The sequence below is a fragment of the Doryrhamphus excisus genome, chromosome 23 (assembly GCF_030265055.1).
Source record: "Doryrhamphus excisus isolate RoL2022-K1 chromosome 23, RoL_Dexc_1.0, whole genome shotgun sequence".
In the NCBI taxonomy this organism is placed as follows: Eukaryota; Metazoa; Chordata; class Actinopteri; order Syngnathiformes; family Syngnathidae; genus Doryrhamphus; species Doryrhamphus excisus.
In genome coordinates, this window is record NC_080488.1 from 4,884,977 (window position 1) to 4,905,989 (window position 21,013).

At 39.3% G+C, this 21,013-nt stretch overlaps 1 protein-coding gene across 3 annotated transcripts; it reads right to left on the reverse strand.

Annotated features, from left to right (window-relative positions):
- Positions 1-6,657: 6,657 nt before the first annotated feature.
- On the reverse strand, positions 6,658-20,898 carry ptcd3 (pentatricopeptide repeat domain 3). 3 transcript variants are annotated; one of them, XM_058063833.1, is made up of 23 exons: positions 20,783-20,898; positions 20,530-20,582; positions 20,326-20,365; positions 20,197-20,242; positions 20,039-20,107; positions 19,719-19,823; positions 18,418-18,541; positions 18,233-18,336; positions 17,107-17,268; positions 15,823-15,883; positions 14,191-14,273; positions 13,943-14,087; positions 13,794-13,844; positions 12,721-12,810; positions 12,565-12,593; positions 12,383-12,489; positions 12,218-12,296; positions 10,168-10,258; positions 9,990-10,075; positions 9,760-9,905; positions 8,989-9,030; positions 7,691-7,849; positions 6,658-7,249 (listed from the first exon to the last, which is right to left on the reverse strand). In XM_058063833.1, the coding sequence occupies exons 1-23, from the start codon at positions 20,869-20,871 to the stop codon at positions 7,204-7,206; spliced, it is 2,007 nt and encodes a 668-aa protein (XP_057919816.1). In that variant the 5' UTR covers positions 20,872-20,898; the 3' UTR covers positions 6,658-7,203. The 3 variants fall into 3 exon arrangements, with proteins under 3 accessions (XP_057919816.1, XP_057919815.1, XP_057919814.1); XM_058063832.1 differs by having other exon boundaries at positions 6,666-7,249; positions 12,218-12,293; positions 17,107-17,271; XM_058063831.1 differs by having other exon boundaries at positions 6,671-7,249; positions 17,107-17,271.
- Between the last annotated feature and the right edge of the window lie 115 nt (positions 20,899-21,013).

Below are 21,013 nucleotides of genomic sequence, written 5' to 3' on the forward strand. Positions count from 1 at the left end.
CGGGCTCGTCGCCCCGCCCCTCCGCTCCGCCCTTTCCACTCAAATCAAACCGCACCCTCCGCCACTCTCCCATCAGCAGCAGTCACGTCTGGTTTGTATTGGTAGGGGATATAGTTCATTTGTAACTTTTGTTACAACCGATTATTGAAAATAAACACACAAGGGTCATACTGATACAGTCTGATACAATAAAAAATAAAAAAAAATGTTAAAACTAATTAAAAAATCGACATTTTGCCACAAGATCCAACAGTGCAAAATGTTAAATATTGCAATTTTTCCACCACTCTTAATATTTTGATTGTAGTATAATACCCCAAATATACATACAAAGGCTATTTGAATCAATCTACCCACCCCTGCTGTGCATCAAAAACAAGCACAATAGTGTACTATTCTGTAGTATTGTAATAGTATTTCATTCATTCATTTTCTACCAGGGTACACCCTGGACTGGTGGCCAGCCAATCACAGGGCACATATAGACAAACAACCATTCACACTCACATTCATACCTATGGACAATTTGGAGTCGCTAATTAACCTAGCATGTTTTTGGAATGTGGGAGGAAACCGGAGTACCCGGAGAAAACCCGGGGAGAACATGCAATGAGATGGCCGAGGGTAGAATTGAACCCTGGTCTCCTAGCTGTGAGGTCTGCACGCTAACCACTTGACCACCGTGCCGCCCCTGATTATAGTATAATAACCCAAATATACATACAAAGGCTATTTGAATCAATCTACCCACCCCTGCTGTGCATCAAATGCAAGCACCCCGGACTGGTGGCCAGCCAATCACAGGGCACATATAGACAAACAACCATTCACACTCACATTCATACCTATGGACAATTTGGAGTCGCCAATTAACCTAGCATGTTTTTGGAATGTGGGAGAAACCCCACGCATGCACAGGAAGAACATGCAAAGAGATGGCCGAGGGTGGAATTGAACCCTGGTCTCCTAGCTGTGAGGTCTGCACGCTAACCACTTGACCACCGTGCCACCTCTAATTATAGTATAATACCCCAAATATATACATACAAAGGCTATTTGAATCAATCAAAAACAAGAACAACAGTGTCCTGTTCTGTAGTATTGTAATAGTATTTAGTTTTGTAAATACTTTAGTCCTGCAAGGCTTCTCTACCAGTCTCTACACGCCCAAATTCTTCCTCTCAACCCCCGCCGTCCCCTCCCCCCCATTTCACCCATCAGTGATGTGCTGCATCTTGTCAAGAGGAAATTCCTCCTCAAAACATTTTCGGGTTGCACAAACTTGTTCACTGCACTCTTGGCTGTTTGGGAATCAGCCTGTCGTTTTCCCGGGATGTGTGTGTAAATTCCCTTCCAGGCGACCTTTTCCCACTGCACGGGGCCACGGTGTAACCTTTATGCTTCAGAGGAGACTGAAGCATTTGTTCTTAATTAATGTGACTCACAAATTGCTTTTCCGAGCCATTTATATTAGAATGACATGGAAATGCTCGGACTTGTGAGTTGAGCTGTGTGGCTCCAAGATGGCGTTCCAGGCGGGATTAGCTTTACTAGACTGAACATGATATCATTTCACTTCAGTTATGGTCAATATTGGTTTCACCTTTCACGCATGCAATATAATGGAAACACTAAGTTGCACATTTGAATAATGAATGGAACCCATGGATGTCTCCCTCAAAGAAAGTCAATTCATTCTCTTTGGCGGCCATTTTTAGTGCAGGGGTGTCTAAACTATTTCTAACTGCATCTTAGCTTTGCGATCGATTGATTCATTAATTCATTTTCTACCGCTTTTCCTCACGAGGGTCGCGGGCGGTGCTGGAGCTTATCCCAGCCATCTTCGGATGGATAATTTGGAGTCGCTAATTAACCTAGCATGTTTTTGGAATGTGGGAGGGAACCGGAGTACCCGGAGAAAACCCACGCATGCACGGGGAGAACATGCAAACTCCACACAGAGATGGCCGAGGGGGGCGAAAGACAAAAAAAAGAAGCCAAAAAGTTACCACTTCCACACAAAATAGGAGGAGAACTCATTCATTCATTTTCTACCGCTTATCCTCACGAGGGTCATGAGCGGTGCTGGAGCCTATCCCAGCCATCTTCGGGCGAGAGGCGGGGTACACCCTGGACTGGTCACCAGCCAATCACAGGGCACATATAGACAAACAACCATTCACACTCACATTCATACCTATGGACAATTTGGAGTCGCCAATTAACCTAGCATGTTTTTGGAATGTGGGAGGAAACCGGAGTACCCGGAGAAAACCCACACATGCACGGGGAGAACATGCAAACTCCACACAGAGATGGCCGAGGGTGGAATTGAACCCTGGTCTCCTAGCTGTGAGGTCTGCGCGCTAACCATTAGACCGCTGTGCCGCCTCATATTACATTATTTTTGCAAAATTAATATTTTGGCTTGATTCTTATATATTTTTGCTGTTTTTTAGTTTTATTTTTTTTAGTAGTGGCCACAGTTTGGATACACCTTGTTTAGTCAAACAAAGGCAGGTTGGAGTACATGCTAGCACCACTCATTCAACACACCTACACTGTACATAGTGGAAATACTGTGTGTTTATTTTCCCCTTGTAAATCTCGCCATCCGCTGGTGGTCACAGAAGGTAACCCCCACAAAAAGCGGGTTCTGTATTCCAGATGGTACATAAAACATCCATGCACTTTGAAAATATTCCAATGCATACTTGAATGCTCTTTTCTCATGACGCTCTTCTCTTTTTGTCCTTCTGTTTCAGGAAGTGACTTTTAATAGCAAATGTCTTCTTGTGGAATGGAATGATGTTGCAAGCCTGTTTAGTAATATTGATTCAAAATAATAAGAGTATTTTTTTCACGTTTACAAGGACGCTTTAGGCCAGATTTACACACGTTTGGCGAACAATACCACACCCATCTAAGAGCGCCACCCAACTCACGGTAGCCATTTGTCCATATTTGGTCATACTTTCAGCTTGGCTGATGATTGGTTGAGGGGATAAAGCACAGATTGCGGGCACACACCTGTACTAACTTGCTCTCTCTCGCTCTCTCTCTCTCACACACACACACACACACACACACACCTGACTGAGCGTGCCCCAACCATAGGTTTCCCCTAACCTGGTCTTCTTCCTGTTTCCAGGGACCTCTAAACTACGACCAGCCATCCATTTTTAAAAGGGGAACTGCACTTTTTTGTGGGAATGTTGCCCATCATTCACAATCTTAATGTGCAACATGTCTTTAGGCGAGAGGCGGTGTACACCCTGGACTGGTGGCCAGCCAATCACAAGGCACATATAGACAAACAACCATTCACACTCACATTCATACCTATGGACAATTTGGAGTCGCCAATTAACCTAGCATGTTCTAGCATGTGGGAGGAAACCGGAGTACCCGCAGAAAACCCACGCATGCACGGGGAGAACATGCAAACTCCACACAGAGATGGCCGAGGGTGGAATTGAACCCTGGTCTCCTAGCTGTGAGGTCTGCGTGCTAACCACTAGACCGCCATGCAGCCCACCATGCTAACATGATATATATTATACCAGCATTTTGTGAGATTTTCATGATCATAAACTTAAGCAGACCGTGTTAGCATGCTATCATTGTTAAGTAAGTACTTAGCGACACCGCCTCTCGCCTGAAGACAGCTGGGATAGGCTCCAGCACCTGCCGCGATCCTCGTGAGGATAGGTGGTAGAAAATGAATGAACAAGTAGCGCTAACTATAGAATGAGCTACATGTTAACATGCTAACACCTAGCATGATAACACAGTCTGCTTAAGTTTATGACCATGACAATCTCACAAAATGCTGGTAAAATATGCTGCTTGGCAGTCGAGTGGTTAGCACGTTATCATGCTAGGTTTTAGCATGCTAACAATGATACATTTTTTTAGCATTTTCAGAGGTAGACAAGTACTTAGCGACCCCGCCTCTTGCCCGAAGACAGCTGGGATAGGCTCCAGCACCTCCCGCGACCCTCGTGAGGATAAACGGTAGAAAATGAATGAATGAATGAATGTTTGCATGGTAGCAATGCTAGCATGCTAATGTTAACATGCTAACACCTTGTATAATGTTATACACCTATGACAATGGCTACTTAGCGCTTACTATAGAATGAGCTACATGTTAGCATGCTAACATTAGCATTCTTAAAGTCATTTAAACCCTTCCATGGTTTGTTTTCATGGTCAAGCAATCAAAATATGTAGATAAAATAAATGTAGGATTAATATATATATGCTATCCCTCCCAAAAGTGTATAAATGTGTCATTTAACATGTGCTGAATTATAGAATACTGTACCTGTAGTGACCACTAGATGGCAGTGTTGAAATGTTTTGTAGCATAAACTTACCTTTTTGTTAGAAGATGCATTTTTGTTACAGTCGAATGATACCTCAAAGTGTTTATTCCTCCTGTAAATATTGTAATACAACAAGACCAACAGGCTGAGTATTTACACAAGAATTGCTGTGCCATATACGTCTGCTAACACTCACTGAATTAGATTTTATGTTGCATTTTCCTGACGCTCGGCTTAAAAAGTGAGCGAATGTAGTGTATTTCATCTGCTGCTAATTTACAGCTCTAAAAGAAACATCAGCCACAGTCGTAGAGCCGCCCAAATTATTCTTTCCCCCAGGTCCATCGGGTTCCCTATAAATGTTACACAGTGAAACAGCCATTGTTAATAGAAAGCCACATCTGTAGTACCAGCAAGGCAAGCTTGGCTTGAGACCTCACTAACCCACTAAAGAGTACACACAGTACACGCGCTAAAATAACATTAAGCTTAGCAAATAATAGTAATGGTTTTATTTCATTTGAACATGCATCAGATTACAATTGAATGCATCCCATAATCAGTTCACAGTTCCACATGTCCAAAAGGAGTAGGAAGAAGCAAAGCTTATTAAATCATACCCCTCCATCTGGTACTTTTATAATCAGTAACTGTTACATTTGTTCACTTCCTGCTTTCTTAATATAGTTTAAGTTTTTAAAATTTTTAAATTTTTTACAAATGTTCAATTGTTTTTTAAATTTTTTTTAAAAATTTGGAATTCAAAAAATTTTTTTTTTTAATTTTTAAAAAATATTTTTTAACATTTTATTTATGTTTATGTATTTGTGATTTTAGAAATAAGGAGTTAGTATGTTCTCTGTAGGTGGCATTATGAATTATCCTTACTGGCCTTTTTTGCAGTACATTTAGCGAGTGAAGATTGCTTTTATAGTTATTAGCCCATATTTCCATACAATAAGTAAGATATGGTAGAACCAGAGAGCAATAAAGAGTGTGGAGTGATTTCTGATTGAGATTGACAATAAATGACATTCACTTTAATGTACAAAATATCAGAGTAGGATCGACCCACCCATCACTGTGTAGTTTCTTCTAAATAAATACAAAAAAAACAAGTTAGCAATGTGCCTGACATTCTACAGGAAATAGCTAATCGCTGTTTTCAGGATGTTGGGTTGCTATCACCAAGAGAAAATTATGCTTAGTTTCCGTTGTGCGGCTTTGTCTAATAGTGTGACATGATGTTACGCTGCTGTAATAAACAATAAAAAGTACACATATCTCACGTATCAAAACGGGGGTCGGCTACCCTATGCAGCATTTCAGCCTCCTTGTGTCTCCCTTAGCAATGCTTGAATATTTTTTTTTTAATTACATAAGTGGGGAAAATATGCATTGTTGAAAAGAGTTAAAGATATCTGACTTTTTTTTTAACACCGTGAATGCATCCTGGTTGAGTTGTGACTGGATGAGTGCAAGTAGGAGAGGCCTGTGGGTGTGTTCGTGTTCGTTGTTCGGCCCATAAAAGAAAACAGTTTGTTAAATTATGCATGGATAGATTTCTTTGTCTTCTCTGTTAAAGATACTAACGTGCTTGTATTCTTGATATGTAGCAAGAAATTAGCAAACAACAAAAGCGTCGAATGACTCAACTGTGTAAGCCACTCGTGTGTAACAGCGGTCAATGCAATGTTTACCAACTTCCTATGACTCCACCGCCAGTTGGCCTCCATTACACATATGCACTTCTGTTTGTTGTTGTAACTGGTAAAAGTCAGCGAGATTAAAACTTTTTTTTTTGTGGGGGAAGAGGCAAAATGGCTGTTTTGAATGTGAAGGTTGCTAACCATTGGTTTAAGACTCAAACACGGGTCTCAAACACGCGGCCCGCGGGCCAAATGTGGCCCGCAGGAGACTAGTTTGAGGCCCCCGCCTTGATATGAAAGTTTAATGTTAGTGCGGCCCGCGCAAGTTTGATATGGATGCTGTATGGTATCATGTACCCAGAAAAAATTATTATGTTTGATTCATGTTCATGTTAAAGGTTAAATAACTGTTAATAGTTATCCTCCCTATCCGTGTGGAAGTGGTAAGTTTTTGCCTTTTTTAAGTTTAAAGGAAATAACTTGAAGGCTACCGTTTAGGTCGCTAGCTCTCTAGTTTGCGAGTTAGCATGTGTCTCAAGACCCTGCAGTTGCGCAATATGTTGTAAATAAAAAGAGTATAAATGTGACTATAGTCGTGTTTTGTCATGTCTACAGGGCTCTAATAATGCTTTGTTCATTTTAATCTGAAAAAAATAATTTGTCTACCCACCAACTATATGTGGTTTCTTAAGTTTTTATTATTTGCCGTTTTATTATTATATTTATTTATTTATTACCGATTGATTGATTTTCTTTATTCTTGATTTGTTTATTTACTTTTCATGTTATTTTGTGTAGAAAAATAAAAATTAAGATATTTGAGAACAGTGGAATGTTTTATCAGAGCTTTTCTTGTAGAAAATTGAAACCAAAGCAAAGTTTTTGAAATTTTTCTGTTTTTAATAAATGCGTTTTTGTTTTGTTTTGGAAAACCTGATGCGGCCCAGTCTCACCCAGACCCTAGCTCCAGTTGCCCCCAAGTAAATGGTGTTTGAGACCCCTGGTTTAAGACAATGGAAGGTTGTCGTTTGCTGATAAATGGCGACACCTGGCGGACACACATACTATTACGCCTCTTTGTTGTCTACAAATAAGCCTCTTTAGATTGCTTCTATCACATAATGTATTTTATTACACACAGAAACAAGTATATATATTTTTTCTAAATATTTATTATATTTCCACCTGAATTGTTTGGGTTTCTAGTTGGGAGAGCGTCTCTTTCACTCTGCAGTCTGGGTGACGATCTCAAGCTCAGACAAGATGGCCCTTGGCAGACGAAAACAAATCAATTAGTGATCCATACATCCATTTTATATACTGCTTATTCTCACGAAGGTCGCGGGGGGAAGCTGGAGCCTATCCCAGTTGACTTTGGCAAGAGGCGGCATACACCCTGGAGTGATCGCCAGCCAATCAATCACAGGGCACATATAGACAAACAACCATTCACACTCACATTCATACCTATGGACAATTTTGAGTCGCCAATTAACCTAGCATGTTTTTGGAATGTGGGAGGAAACCGGAGTACCGGGAGAAAACCCACACATGCACGGGGAGAACATGCAAACTCCACACAGAGATGGCCGAGGGTGGAATCAAACCCAGGTCTTCCTGATATAGGATCATTTGTACCTTAATAGTCAATGTGAACATGCTGAAGATGAATTTATGTAGGAACCTACTTGAGACTAAAAGGATCCTCACCTTTGATCCTCACTCAAGTCAAAGTCTGCGAGGGTTCGCTTGACCAGACGTGGAGTTCCTTGCAGACAGAAGGCTGCTGACAGCTGGACCAACTCCACCGCTCTTTGGGCGGAGCCCTCTCGCTTGCACATGGACAGGAAGTCATCAAACAGCGCTTCACTGATGTATGACATAACAAATAGAAATCATAGTATGAATTATTATTCTTACTACGATACACACAGACTGGCATTTAGAGGTGATTACATGAAAACCAGAGAGCTGTCTATTGCTGAAAAACCAAATCATAACCATTGCATTGTCAACATCGTCATAGGCTAGAACAGGGGTCTCAAACATGTGGCCCGCAGGACACGAGTTTGAGGCCCCCGCCTTGATATGAAAGTTTAATGTTAGTGCGGCCCGCGCAAGTTTGATATGGATGCTGTATGGTATCATGTACCCAGACAAAATTATTACGTTTGATTAATGTTCATGTTAAAGGTTAAATAACTGTTAATAGTTATCCTCCCTATCCGTGTGGAAGTGGTACGTTTTTGGCTATTTAAGTTTAAAGGAAATAACTTGAAGGCTACCGTTTAGGTCGCTAGCTATCTAGTTTGCGAGTTAGCATGTGTCTCAAGACCCTGCAGTTGCGCAATATGTTGTAAATAAAAAGAGTATAAATGTGACTATAGTCGTGTTTTGTCATGTCTACAGGGCTCTAATAATGCTTTGTTCATTTTAATCTGAAAAAAAATATTTGTCTACCCATCAACTATATGTGGTTTCTTAAGTTTTTATTATTTGCCGTTTTATTATTATTATTATATTTATTTATTACTGATTGATTTTCTTTATTCTTGATTTGTTTATTTATTTTTCTTCTTATTTTGTGCAGAAAAATAAAAAGATATTTCAGAGCTTTTATTGTAGAAAATCGGAACCAAAGCACTGAAAAAGTTTGTATATTTTTCTGTTTTAAATAATAAATAATAAATGCGTTTTTTTTTTTGTTTTTTTTGGAAAACCTGATGCAGCCCAGCCTTGCCCAGACCCTAGCTCCAGTGGCCCCCAGGTAAATTGAGTTTGAGACCCCTGGTCTAGAAGAAAGAAAGAAAGACCCTAAAATGACTGACAATAGGCAATAAGGTAGAAGGCAGGAGTGAAGCTATCACTAGCTATCTATTATTTGGAGGATACTTCATGAACAAAGGAAAGAAGAACAGGAAGTTCAGACTGGAAAAAAATGACCCTCAACTTTTGGTTTTGAGGCTACTTGTTAGACTTCTGTTAAATCTACTTGATCTACAACTTACGAAGGAACTCTGTTGTTGGATTTGAAGAGCTGCATCATTTCCCTGCAGAGAAGAGAAGAGAGAATCAAACTGCTGAGATAACATTAAAATGCAGACAATAATAATAATAATAATAATAAATAATCATAACTAGTGGTTAGCGCGCAGGCCACACAGCTATGAGACCCAAATTGTCCATAGGTATGAATGTGAGTGTGAATGGTTGTTTGTCTATATGTGCCCTGTGATTGGCTGGCCACCAGTCCAGGGTGTACCCCGTCTCTCGCCCAAAGACAGCTGGGATAGGCTCCAGCACCCTCTGCGACCCTCGTCAGGATAATCAGTAGAAAATGAATGAATATTAATAATAATAGTAACAATAAATAAGCATAACTAGGGGGGGCTACACGGCGGTCGAGTGGTTAGCGCGCAGACCTCACAGCTAGGAGACCAGGGTTCAATTCCACCCTCGGCCATCTCTGTGTGGAGTTTGTATGTTTGCAAATAATAAAATTATAACTAACTATAAATCTATTATTATTATTATTATTATTAACTATAAAAATAATAATAAAATAACTATAAAAACAATAATAATAAAATAATAATGAAATAAATATAATAATAATAAACAATAATCATCTAATTATTAATAATAAAAAAATAATAATAACACAAATATAAAAATAAAAATAAAAAAATACAAAATAAAATACAAAATAAAATAAAAATAAAAAATAAAATAAAATAAAAATAATCATCATCATAATAATAATAACAACAACAACTCACCAAGCCTCTTGGATCTTGTTGGCCCGCAGCAGCAGGCAGGTAATGTGTGTGAGAGTGGGAGTGCTCCACTCCACACTGGGCCTCCTTGTGTTGCCTTCAAAGACACTCTTCACGTCCAGCGCACAAACAGCAAAAGACTCTTGGACCTTAAAAACACACACACACACACGAGCGATGGATATGGATCTGTTCCTTACCATCAAAGACAAATCATCATCAACTTCCCTGACCTGTGGACTGTGTTCGTCTCTGGCCATTAAAGTGAGAAGCTCCTCAATCAACTCTGATTTATTATCTTGACCAAAATTACGGATATCTGGAAGAGACAAGAGTCAACATCATCACATGCTAGCTAGTTTTTAATCCTGAAAGTGCAAACCTACACGTGCTGTAATATAATAATCACACCTTTCCATATTGCGGGCAGCATGTCCAAACGACTGTCTGTGTCCAGGGCCTGCAGGAGGTCTCTCATATCCTCGTACCTCGGGTAGAATAACTGCAATGATTGAACGTAGGAAAGTATAACCGTTTTTGCTTTTTGTATTGCAGTTTCAAACATGTGCAAGTACCAGTACACAGTACGTAGTACAGCATCGAAATCTTACACTGCTTCAGTATCCTAAGTTATTTTTGTTTTCAATTAACTGCATGCTAGGTTAATTGGCGACTCCAAATTGTCCGTAGGTATGAATGTGAGTGTGAATGGTTGTTTGTCTATATGTGCCCTGTGATTGGCTGGCAACCAGTCCAGCTGGAAGACAGCTGGGATAGGCTCCAGCACCTCCGCGACCCTCACAAGGATAAGTGAGAGAAAATGAATGAATGATTAATTAATACCACTTCATGCTGTTCTTAATTGGTAAAATAAATCAAATAAAATTGGAAGGCACAAGCATGGCTGTGCTCATGACCAATGTAAAACACAAATGAAATTATTTCCTCAATTTCCTAGGAATAGTAGCATTTACCATAACCTGGTCTGTATACAAAACTACTGTATTTTCCGGACTATAAGTCGCACTTTTTTTTCATAGGTTGCCTGTTCCTGCGACTTATACATGAAAAAATATACATATCATTTCACAGACAGCCACAAGAGGGCACTCTAGACTTTTGCACCGATATCCCCTACTCGTTAACAATTCAATATTTAACAGTAAACGTTAGCTTACAAGGACAAAGTTTGGAGTAAGTGACAAACTTGATAGCGATTAGCGTAAAGCGGAGGCTACTCTTACTGCGATGAGGAAAACAAAACTTTAGTGTTTTTTATGTCTGGGTCAGAATGCTCGCTGGTACTTATTTCCCTCAATTCTATACAAATTAATGTACAGCTTTTAATAGTTTTTCCTCAGGATTTTTTTTTTTTTTTACATTTTTTATCTCTCTGTAAAAGCTAAATTACGGGGCGGACCCAGTCGACGTTGTGTCTGCATCGTTGATTTCTCAGCTTTTTCATTTCCGCTTTCTCCTCGCAGAAGCACCAAAAAGTGTATACGACTTTGTGCTTGTTGTTGTTTGTAAAGTCGCTTGTAAATTCCTAAGTTCCATGTTTCGTGCTTGTTTTTAGACAGCGAGTCACTTGTTTCTATGGCAAAACCATAGACATAACTATGTTAGAATAAAATGTAGATAGAATGAATATAATATTAGTTATCACCCTTATATCCATTTGCTTAGACAATAGAAAGTGTTTCAATGTGCTGAAGAAGAAATGTTCCTGTGACCCTGATCAGAGACCCCCAGCGACCCTCAGGTCCTGGAGGTGTTAATCCTGCAAGAATGTGTCAAGATAAGAACTCATAAAACAATAAAAGTAATTACTCTCACATATACACACACATAGACAAACAAATACAGCTCATGCAACTGCCTTCTCCCCCCTTAAGAGTTACACGACCATGTAGTAGGGACCCCCGAAAGAGAATAAAAAGTGTGAACTGCATATTCAGAGTGGAGCGGCATGTCACTGGGTATGTGGTTTCACTCTCCTCGCTGCGAGTAACTTTGAATATTGTTGTCTGTCTCTTCTGTATTTCTGTATTTAAGTGTTTTTAAAAGTGGGACAGGAGTTTGAACCTGACAAAGTAAGACTCGTGCTTGTGTGTGCTTCTGTATGTTGAGTGTAGAGGAGGGCAGGAAATCACACTGGCAGTTCAGAGTTGAGTTTTGGGTCGGTGTGGGTCACAGCTGCAACAGTAGCCCATGTTACGGATCATTGTGCATGTTTTGAGATCATTTAAACCGGCAAACAAGTCTGGTGCTTGTGTGTCTCATTGAACATTGACACCTTGTGACCAGGGTAGAATACTACATATAATCATGTCTTCGAATGCCTTATATTTGTTTTTACTTCATTTATACATTTTTATGCTAGGAAATGCTTACCTTTAAAAGGCAAAAAATGCTTCAATATCATCAGTGCATAATAGAGACATGTGGGTACTGTACTCACTGAGGGAATGAGCTCTCTGTACCACTTCAACACCACGTCGATGTGTTCCATCATACACAAAAGGTTGAAAAAGCGACTGCTGTAAAGGGAAGAGGTAAAGTCCAGTTCATATTTTGTACTACTCGTTATATTTCTCCACAAATAAGTCACAAAGACACGTCTTACTAATAGATTTTTTGTTGGTAGTAATCGCCTAGAAGCCTCCAGTTCTCCCCCACCTCCACCACACTTTGGACTTTATAAGCCAGTTCCAGATCTTTATAATCCAAACACTGTAATGATAAATGTCAAGTGAAATGATGGTAGGTACACACTAATGTGTGTAAAAAAAAAACCCAGAAACTCACAACTCTCATGGCACTGGAGAAGAATAGAACTGATGAGAAAAGACACAATAAAAGACACAATTATTTGATTTTTCAAATCATACACAATAATAAGTGGTATTTTGATTCCTTTCATATAAACACAACAAACAGTGGTATTACACACACATTACATACCATCATCAGGGTCCTGGCAGGTAAATGGTTTTCCTTCCAACACTAACATAATTTCCTGCAAAATGTTGGATTTGACCTGGCCAGACATGCCTAAACGACAAATATGGGTTACATCATCTCATTTATTTAACAAGGGCTTCACATACGTTAAATGAAGAAGCAATGGAGACAAATGATGATGTGCGGGTCATTTCCTCTACATCAGGGGTCTCAAACACGCAGCCCGCGGGCCATTGAGGCCCCCGCCTTGATATGAAAGTTTAATGTTAGTGCGACAAGTTTGATATGGATGCTGTATGGTATCATGTACCCAGAAAAAATTATTACGTTTGATTAATGTTCATGTTAAAGGTTAAATAACTGTTAATAGTTATCCTCCCTATCCGTGTGGAAGTGGTAAGTTTTTGGCTATTTAAGTTTAAAGGAAATAACTTGAAGGCTACCGTTTAGGTCGCTAGCTCTCTAGTTTGCGAGTTAGCATGTGTCTCAAGACCCTGCAGTTGCGCAATATGTTGTAAATAAAGAGTATAAATGTGACTATAGTCGTGTTTTGTCATGTCTACAGGGCTCTAATAATGCTTTGTTCATTTTAATCTGAAAAAAATATTTTCTCTACCCACCAACTATATGTGGTTTCCTAAGTTTTTATTATTTGCTGTTTTATTATTATTATTATATTTATTTATTACTGATTTATTGATTTTCTTAATTCTTGATTTGTTTATTTATTTTTCATCTTATTTTGTGTAGAAAAATAAAAATGAAGATATTTGAGAACAGTGGAATGTTTTATCAGAGCTTTTCTTGTAGAAAATTGGAACCAAAGCGAAGTTTTTGAAATTTTTTCGTTTTTAATAAATGCGTTTTTTTTTTACGCGGCCCAGTCTCGCCCACACCCTAGCTCCAGTGGCCCCCAAGTAGTTTGAGACCCCTGGTGTAGACCTCTATTCAATAGAGCTGATGTCACCCCCTGCTGGCTATTATGAAGACTCCGATCTTAAAGCAGATCCAGAGATGCAAAGGCTTTGTACACTTTTTTTTTGTGATGTAGCTTTAACAACATGTGTGCTTACCCGGTTTGTAAAATATGGCCAGGATATGGTCAAAGGTGGCCAGACTGGGAACTACACACACACACACAAATAAATATGCACATTAGTCTGGGAAAAAAAATACTTTCACTGTGTACATACTCTGCATACACATCATTATGTATTATTACCTATGCGGAGTGACTTCATCTCACTCAGAGTCTGTAGTGCCAATGTTTTGGCCAAAGAGCCACAGCGCCTCAAGGCTTTAAGTACGCTGTTGAAGGTCTGTAGGTTGGGCTGGACTTTCTGTTGACTCATTTGATTTAAAATCTCCTGCAGACACACAAACAAGAGAGAAAGAGTAATACCATGAAAGTAAGAATTCCATTTTGCTGTTTGAGTTTGTAATATTTGTCATGGCGTTCCAAGGCCTTACAGTGATGAGGTCCCATCTCTCGATGTATTTGTCTCGGACTTCGGGAGCTGCTGAGAGCAGAGCGTTGAAAATGTGGACATCAGCTGAAAAGAGAGCATAGTGATACTTCAACCACACGTAACTATAATACACATTGTCGTGTTATCCTACCATTTTATATCAGTCTATTGGTAATGGTTTTATTTCATTTGAACATGCATCAGATTACAATTGAGTGCATCACATAATCAGTTCACAGTTCCACATGTCCAAAAGGAGTAGGAAGAAGCAAAGCTTATTAAATCCTACCCCTCCATCTGGTACTTTTACAATCAGTAACTGTTACATTTGTTCACTTCCTGCTTTCCATAATACAGTTTAACGTTTTTTGTTTGTTTTTTTTTTAATAATGCACCTTGTACCAATGTACCCTTGTCCTGGGTCTTCCCCAAGGACTCCTACCGGTCGGATAATTACATGATATGTGTATCGTACACATGTAACAAGTAGGGGTGTCCTGATCCGATATTGGTATTGGGATGATATCAGCCAAAAAAAAAACAAACAAAAAAAAGAATAGCATTGGCTTATATCGGTATTGGACAGGAAGGGAAAAAGTTAGGACACCCAACATGGGCTTTGGCCTTGTGGATGCTAATCATTCTGGTTATTGCGGTTATCGTTATTAAGATACAACACATCCAGGTTGGACGCTCAGGCGTTCCCAAACCGATTACAATTTACAGATTACAATTGAATGCATCCCATAATCAGTTCACAGTTCCACATGTTCAAAAGGAGTAGGAAGAAGCAAAGCTTATTAAATCCTACCCCTCCATATGGTACTTTTACAATCAGTAACTGTTACATTTGTTCACTTCCTGCTTTCCATAATACAGTGTAAGGTTTTTTTTTGTTTTTTTAGTACAAGGTGATATGAGCATCCAATGACATAATGGGTACCATAGTAAGTGTCAATATAGTGATATATATAGCACATCATGACTGGTTCAAGACTCTTCATCCTTGTATTTAGCAAACATCAACTGCTTGTATTGTTTTTTTTAAATTAACTCATCGTTGTGCATTGTTTGAGTTCCTTACTCGGTTGATGTTTTTACATTACATTTTTTTGTTACATCTGTCAGAAACATAGAATTAGGATTCCTTTAAATTGTTTAATTCCTTTCCTCCCTTGTCAGAATCCCTTCTTCCAGTTTGGGACCAATATTGACAAAGTAGTTATTGAACTTTTCAACTGTCTCATTCATAATCATCATTATTATAAGTGTTTCCCACCATGAAATAATTAGGGTAGTTTGTCTTCTTGTTACTTTTCCTGATAATGCTTTTTAGAGTGACCCAGGTTGCTCTAATGTGCTTTTATTATGAACGTTTATGAAATGTGTCTGTGTGGGCTTTTTAGACTTCACTGCAATTATCAAGATATTTTATTTCTTAGTTTCCGTGTTTGTGGGAGCACATGAAATTCACAATTGATTATTATTAATTAAATTCTGTCAACCTGACATTGACCCTGTCAAACAACATTGAATGAACAACAGTGAATGAAGTACAATACAACTTGTAAGAGTCTCATCCGAATTCAGTGGCCTATCACAGATGCTCTTGTAGCTGAATGAACACGCTCACCTGTCAGTCTGTTGTTAAGCAGATCTGTGTACATGCTGAAGGCCTTGGTATAGGCTCCATGCTGTGAAGACACACTTGTTTAATTAAATTAATTAATTTAATTTAAATCACACCATCAAAATGACCCTTATATATCAGCTATACAGCTCTGTATCATGGCCAATTTCCTAAAATCGATTCAATTTCGATTCAAATCGATTCACTCACAGCACATGGGTGCTTCTCTACACAATCTACCATCTTATCCCTGATGTCTTTATGCTATTGGTATGCTATTATTACAGTAATAATGATTTTAATTACTGCAACTGTATGGCTGTAATTATGTTTACTATCAAATCAACTTTATTTGTATAGCACTTTTCCTGCAAAGACATGCAACACAAAGTGCTTTACAGAATTAAAAACAATTACCACAATTAAAAGGAAAAACTAAGAAACTATTACTAAGAAAGCCCCTCCGTCCTACCCTCCATACTAGACACACACACACACACAATCACACACAGTAGGGAGACATGGCATGGCACTGAGGATCAAGGAAACGCCACATTTGGGGCCGTCCACACTGGGAGGAGCCGCAGGCCGTGCCATCGGAGGACCAGCACCTGGGCCCCCCGACTCCGACAGACAGGCGGACCCCCACATTAAAAGGGAGGAACCCCCAACCAGCCGGGTCGAAGGGACCCAAGGATGGCACCCCCTCAGCAGACCCGATACAGCCCCCATTGTGGAGGACCCCCCCCCCCCCCCCCCCCGAGGAAACACTGGAGTTAAAAGCTAAAGACTAAAAGCATAAAATAGGACTAAAAAGATAAAAAAAATAAAAGTTCACAATTAAGTTGTCTGATTGCGCTCATCAACATTTTTGGTTTAAGTGCAACATAACTAAACAAGATATTTTGTTGTCGATCAAAGAGGGACACCAACAAGACAGCGTCAGACTTAACATAAAGAACAGGGCTCCAGACTGCGACTAAACTGTCATATTTTGCGTCTAAATTATGAGAGGCCCCATTATGATGGGCTGCCTTAGTAATACATAGTTGCACAATTTCCACATATGTGAACGATGCCACTATGAGGTATATTTGCTATGATTTGACATGACTTCTACGCACTAACATGCTCTTTGATGCAGACTCAACAACTGGATGTGACGTCACTTAAAACCCAGTAAATGAGCCCAGAAGCTGTCAATCGAGCGATGTTTAATGTTCTATACATATTTTAAACAAGTGGCCAATGCAATTTAGAAAAATAAAACATAAAAACACATCCTACCTTCACCATGCCTCTGATGAGAGCAGAGTAACAGCGAGCATCTTTTTCTGGCAGCAGGTTAAATATTCTCTCTGCGTTGTTATGGTCTTTCCAGGTCAACCTGAGGAAGTCTGATGACCGACGAAACCTCCCTTTCCTCTTCCGCACCTCGCCTGCTGACTCCTCCTGAATAGAAACATTTAGATCAGGGGTCTCAAACACATGTCCCGCGGGCCAAATGTGGCCCGCAGGACACTAGTTTGAGGCCCCCGCCTTGATATGAAAGTTTAATGTTAGTGCGGCCCGCGCAAGTTTGATATGGATGCTGTATGGTATCATGTACCCAGAAAAAATTATTACGTTTGATTAATGTTCATGTTAAAGGTTAAATAACTGTTAATAGTTATCCTCCCTATCCGTGTGGAAGTGGTAAGTTTTTGGCTATTTAAGTTTAAAGGAAATAACTTGAAGGCTACCGTTTAGGTCGCTAGCTCTCTAGTTTGCGAGTTAGCATGTGTCTCAAGACCCTGCAGTTGCGCAATATGTTGTAAATAAAAAAAGTATAAATGTGACTATAGTCGTGTTTTGTCATGTCTACAGGGCTCTAATAATGTTTTGTTCATTTTAATCTGAAAAAAATTAATTTGTCTACCCACCAACTATATGTGGTTTCTTAAGTTTTTATTATTTGCCGATTTATTATTATTATTATTATATTTATTTATTACTGATTGGTTGATTTTCTTTATTCTTGATTTGTTTATTTATTTTTCATCTTATTTTGTGCAGAAAAATAAAAATTAAGATATTTGAGAACAGTGGAATGTTTTATCAGAGCTTTTCTTGTAGAAAATCGGAACCAAAGCACTGAAAAAGTTTGTATATTTTTCTGTTTTTAATAAATGGGTTTTTTTTTTTTTTTTTGGAAAACCTGATGCGGCCCAGCCTTGCCCAGACCCTAGCTCCAGTGGCCCCCAGGTAAATTGAGTTTGAGACCCCTGATTTAGATGTTGTTTTTTTTTTTGTTAAACCACAACTGCAGGTCTTTATACTGGTGAGGTTTGTAGGTATCAACCAGCACTCCTCTGTACAGTAGATCCCCACCATGAAAGGCTAAATTAACTGCCCTCAATCTGCAGTGACTCACTGTGTCTTCCATCTTTGGCCCCTCCTCCTGGACAGGGTCTCTGTCACAAAAGAGACAGATCAAGTCCAAGAGGTCATGGGTTGTTTCCATGGACACAGACGTGCCTGAAAGATAAGAATGGAAGCTGACTAATATTATTGAATATTGCATACGCATGAGGCGTGGCCTTCTGCATTCAACTTCACCTGCTTGTAGAAGTTGATCATACATGTCCACAGCGGCCTTGACTTTTCTTAAGCTAATCCTCTCTTTCAGCGCCTCTTCGCTCACCTCGTCGATGCGCAGTGATACGGTATCTGGCATTAAACACTTCACAGCAAAATATCAACATTTATGTCAAACTGTACTTTATAGTGTTATACACACTACTACTTTTTACAGTAATACCCAGTTTATCGCGGTTAATTAATCCATCCAATCCAAGTCTTCCTGATCTGGTTCCAGACCCAACCGGAATAAGTCAATTTCCGCAAAGTAAGATTCCTTTTTTTTTATTTAAAGTAGAATAATAAAACCATATCCAACCAAAAACAGCATTTAGTTTGTAAAAACTGCAAAAAATTCAAAACAGCAAGTGGCAAGGGATTAGTGTGCATTTTATTTTCTCTTATTAAGTCTACTACTATATTGGGTACTACAAGTGTTAAGGTCAGCTAGGAGACCAGGGTTCAATTCCACCCTCGGCATGTTCTCCCTTGCATGCGTGGGTTTTCTCCGGGTACTCCGGTTTCCTCCCACATTCCAAAAACATGCTAGGTTAATTAGTGACTCCAAATTGTCCATAGGTATGAATGTGAGTGTGAATGGTTGTTTGTCTATATGTGCCCTGTGATTGGCTGGCCACCAGTCCAGGGTGTACCCCGCCTCTCGCCTGAAGACAGCTGGGATAGGCTCCAGCACCCCCGCGACCCTCGTGAGGAAAAAGCGGTAGAAAATGAATGAATGTTTGAAAAACGGCTGCACGGCGGTCAAGTGGTTAGCACGCTGGCCACACAGCCGAGTTCAATTCCACCCTCGGATATCTCTGTGTTGAGTTAGCATGTTTTCCCGGTGCATGCGTGGGTTTTCTCCGGGTACTCCGGTTTCCTCCCACATTCCAAAAACATGCTAAGTTAATTAGCGACTCCAAATTGTCCATAGGTGTGAATGTGAGTGTGAATGGTTGTTTGTCTATATGTGCCCTATGATTGGCTGGCCACCAGTCCAGGGTGTACCCCGCCTGGGATAGGCTCCAGCACCCTTGTGAGGAAAAAGCGGTAGAAAATGAATGAATGAAAGTGTGAAGGTGACTATAGGGGTGTTACTTCATATATAGAGGGCTCTAATAATGTTACAAAGTGTATTTACAAGGTTGTAAACAGGTTTCCTATGCTCCCAACTACGGAATCCTACTTTGCAGAAGTTCACTTACAGTTGGGTGAGGGTCCGATTAACCACAATAAACAAGGGATTACTGTACTACTGTTCATATTGGTGTATTTCTTACAGGTATGTGTGGTTCAGCAAAATCTTTGGTGAAGAACTTTGGGTAGTTGTTGATAAAGTATTTAGCTGCAGATCGGCCAGACTCCTGAGAGAGAGAGTAGAGTTTCTGCAAAAATAGAGACATTTTACTTGTTATTGTCAATAAGCGCATTAAAATGATAAGTGATCTCCAGTGTTTCCTAATCATTCATTTATGTGTGACATTTATGTTGTTTAATATGAAAAAAACACATACTGTGTCAGTTTGGATTTAGATAACACAGTTTTGGTGACAGAACACTAATATTTCTAAACCATCCTTAGAGTGAAAATGTTTCGTACAAACTCTGCAAAATTCCTCGGAGCGAGATAGGGATCATCCTGGAACTGGTAGGGATACGCAGTAGGGTCCTGATAGAAAAGGAAATACCAATAGGAACATTTAGACATTTTGTTATTAATAAACAAATACAGGGAGGCGGAAGAGAAAGGGATCTCACCCTGCGGACAGTTGAAGCCAAAGTCTCCAACACTGCCTCTTTGCTCCTTTTTCAATAAAAAAATAACATTGTTAAATATGATTTATAATAAGAAAACACTTAATTTGTTTGTATAACACAAACACATACCATACTTTCTTTCTGGGAATGACGATCTGTTCAGGGGATTCTGTTACACCAGCAAAAGAAATATGTTATGGCTTTACTTAAATCTTACAAAACTTTAAATCAGACTATATAACTATATAGATATGAATATATCAATCTCTATATGTATTATGGCATTGTATGCATTATATTGTACAGTAATGCTAAACCCTACATTGAACGTACCTTTAGCAACACCAACACTTTGTTGGCGCACAGCTGATATCCCAATAAAAGTCCTTGAACAAGACAGAAAGAAACTTATTTAGGACTAAATATGTTGACGTAGTTTATTTAAAATCCTGTGTAATGCACCATGTTTGACTTAATGACCTCCTTGTCAAAGGATGTTAGCCGCAAATGAAAGACTTGTGGCGCGAACAAAAGCAATTAAGCTCCTCGAAGGATTGTGAAAAAATATATATGTTATTTATCTTACCTTGTACTCCACAACTGCTCCAAGTTAGCGAGTAAAAGCCTGCAATTTTTGTGCATATACTGTCCTACATGCATCCCGGGCGCCGCCATGTTGGTTGAACACCAAAGGCGTCTGGGAGGGAGAAACCATTCAGGTTCATGGGGGGGATTGTATGTTTTTACTTTAAAAAACAGTGTTATGAGTTACGATATGAAGTTAAATATATAAGTTAAATATATGTTTTATTAAAAT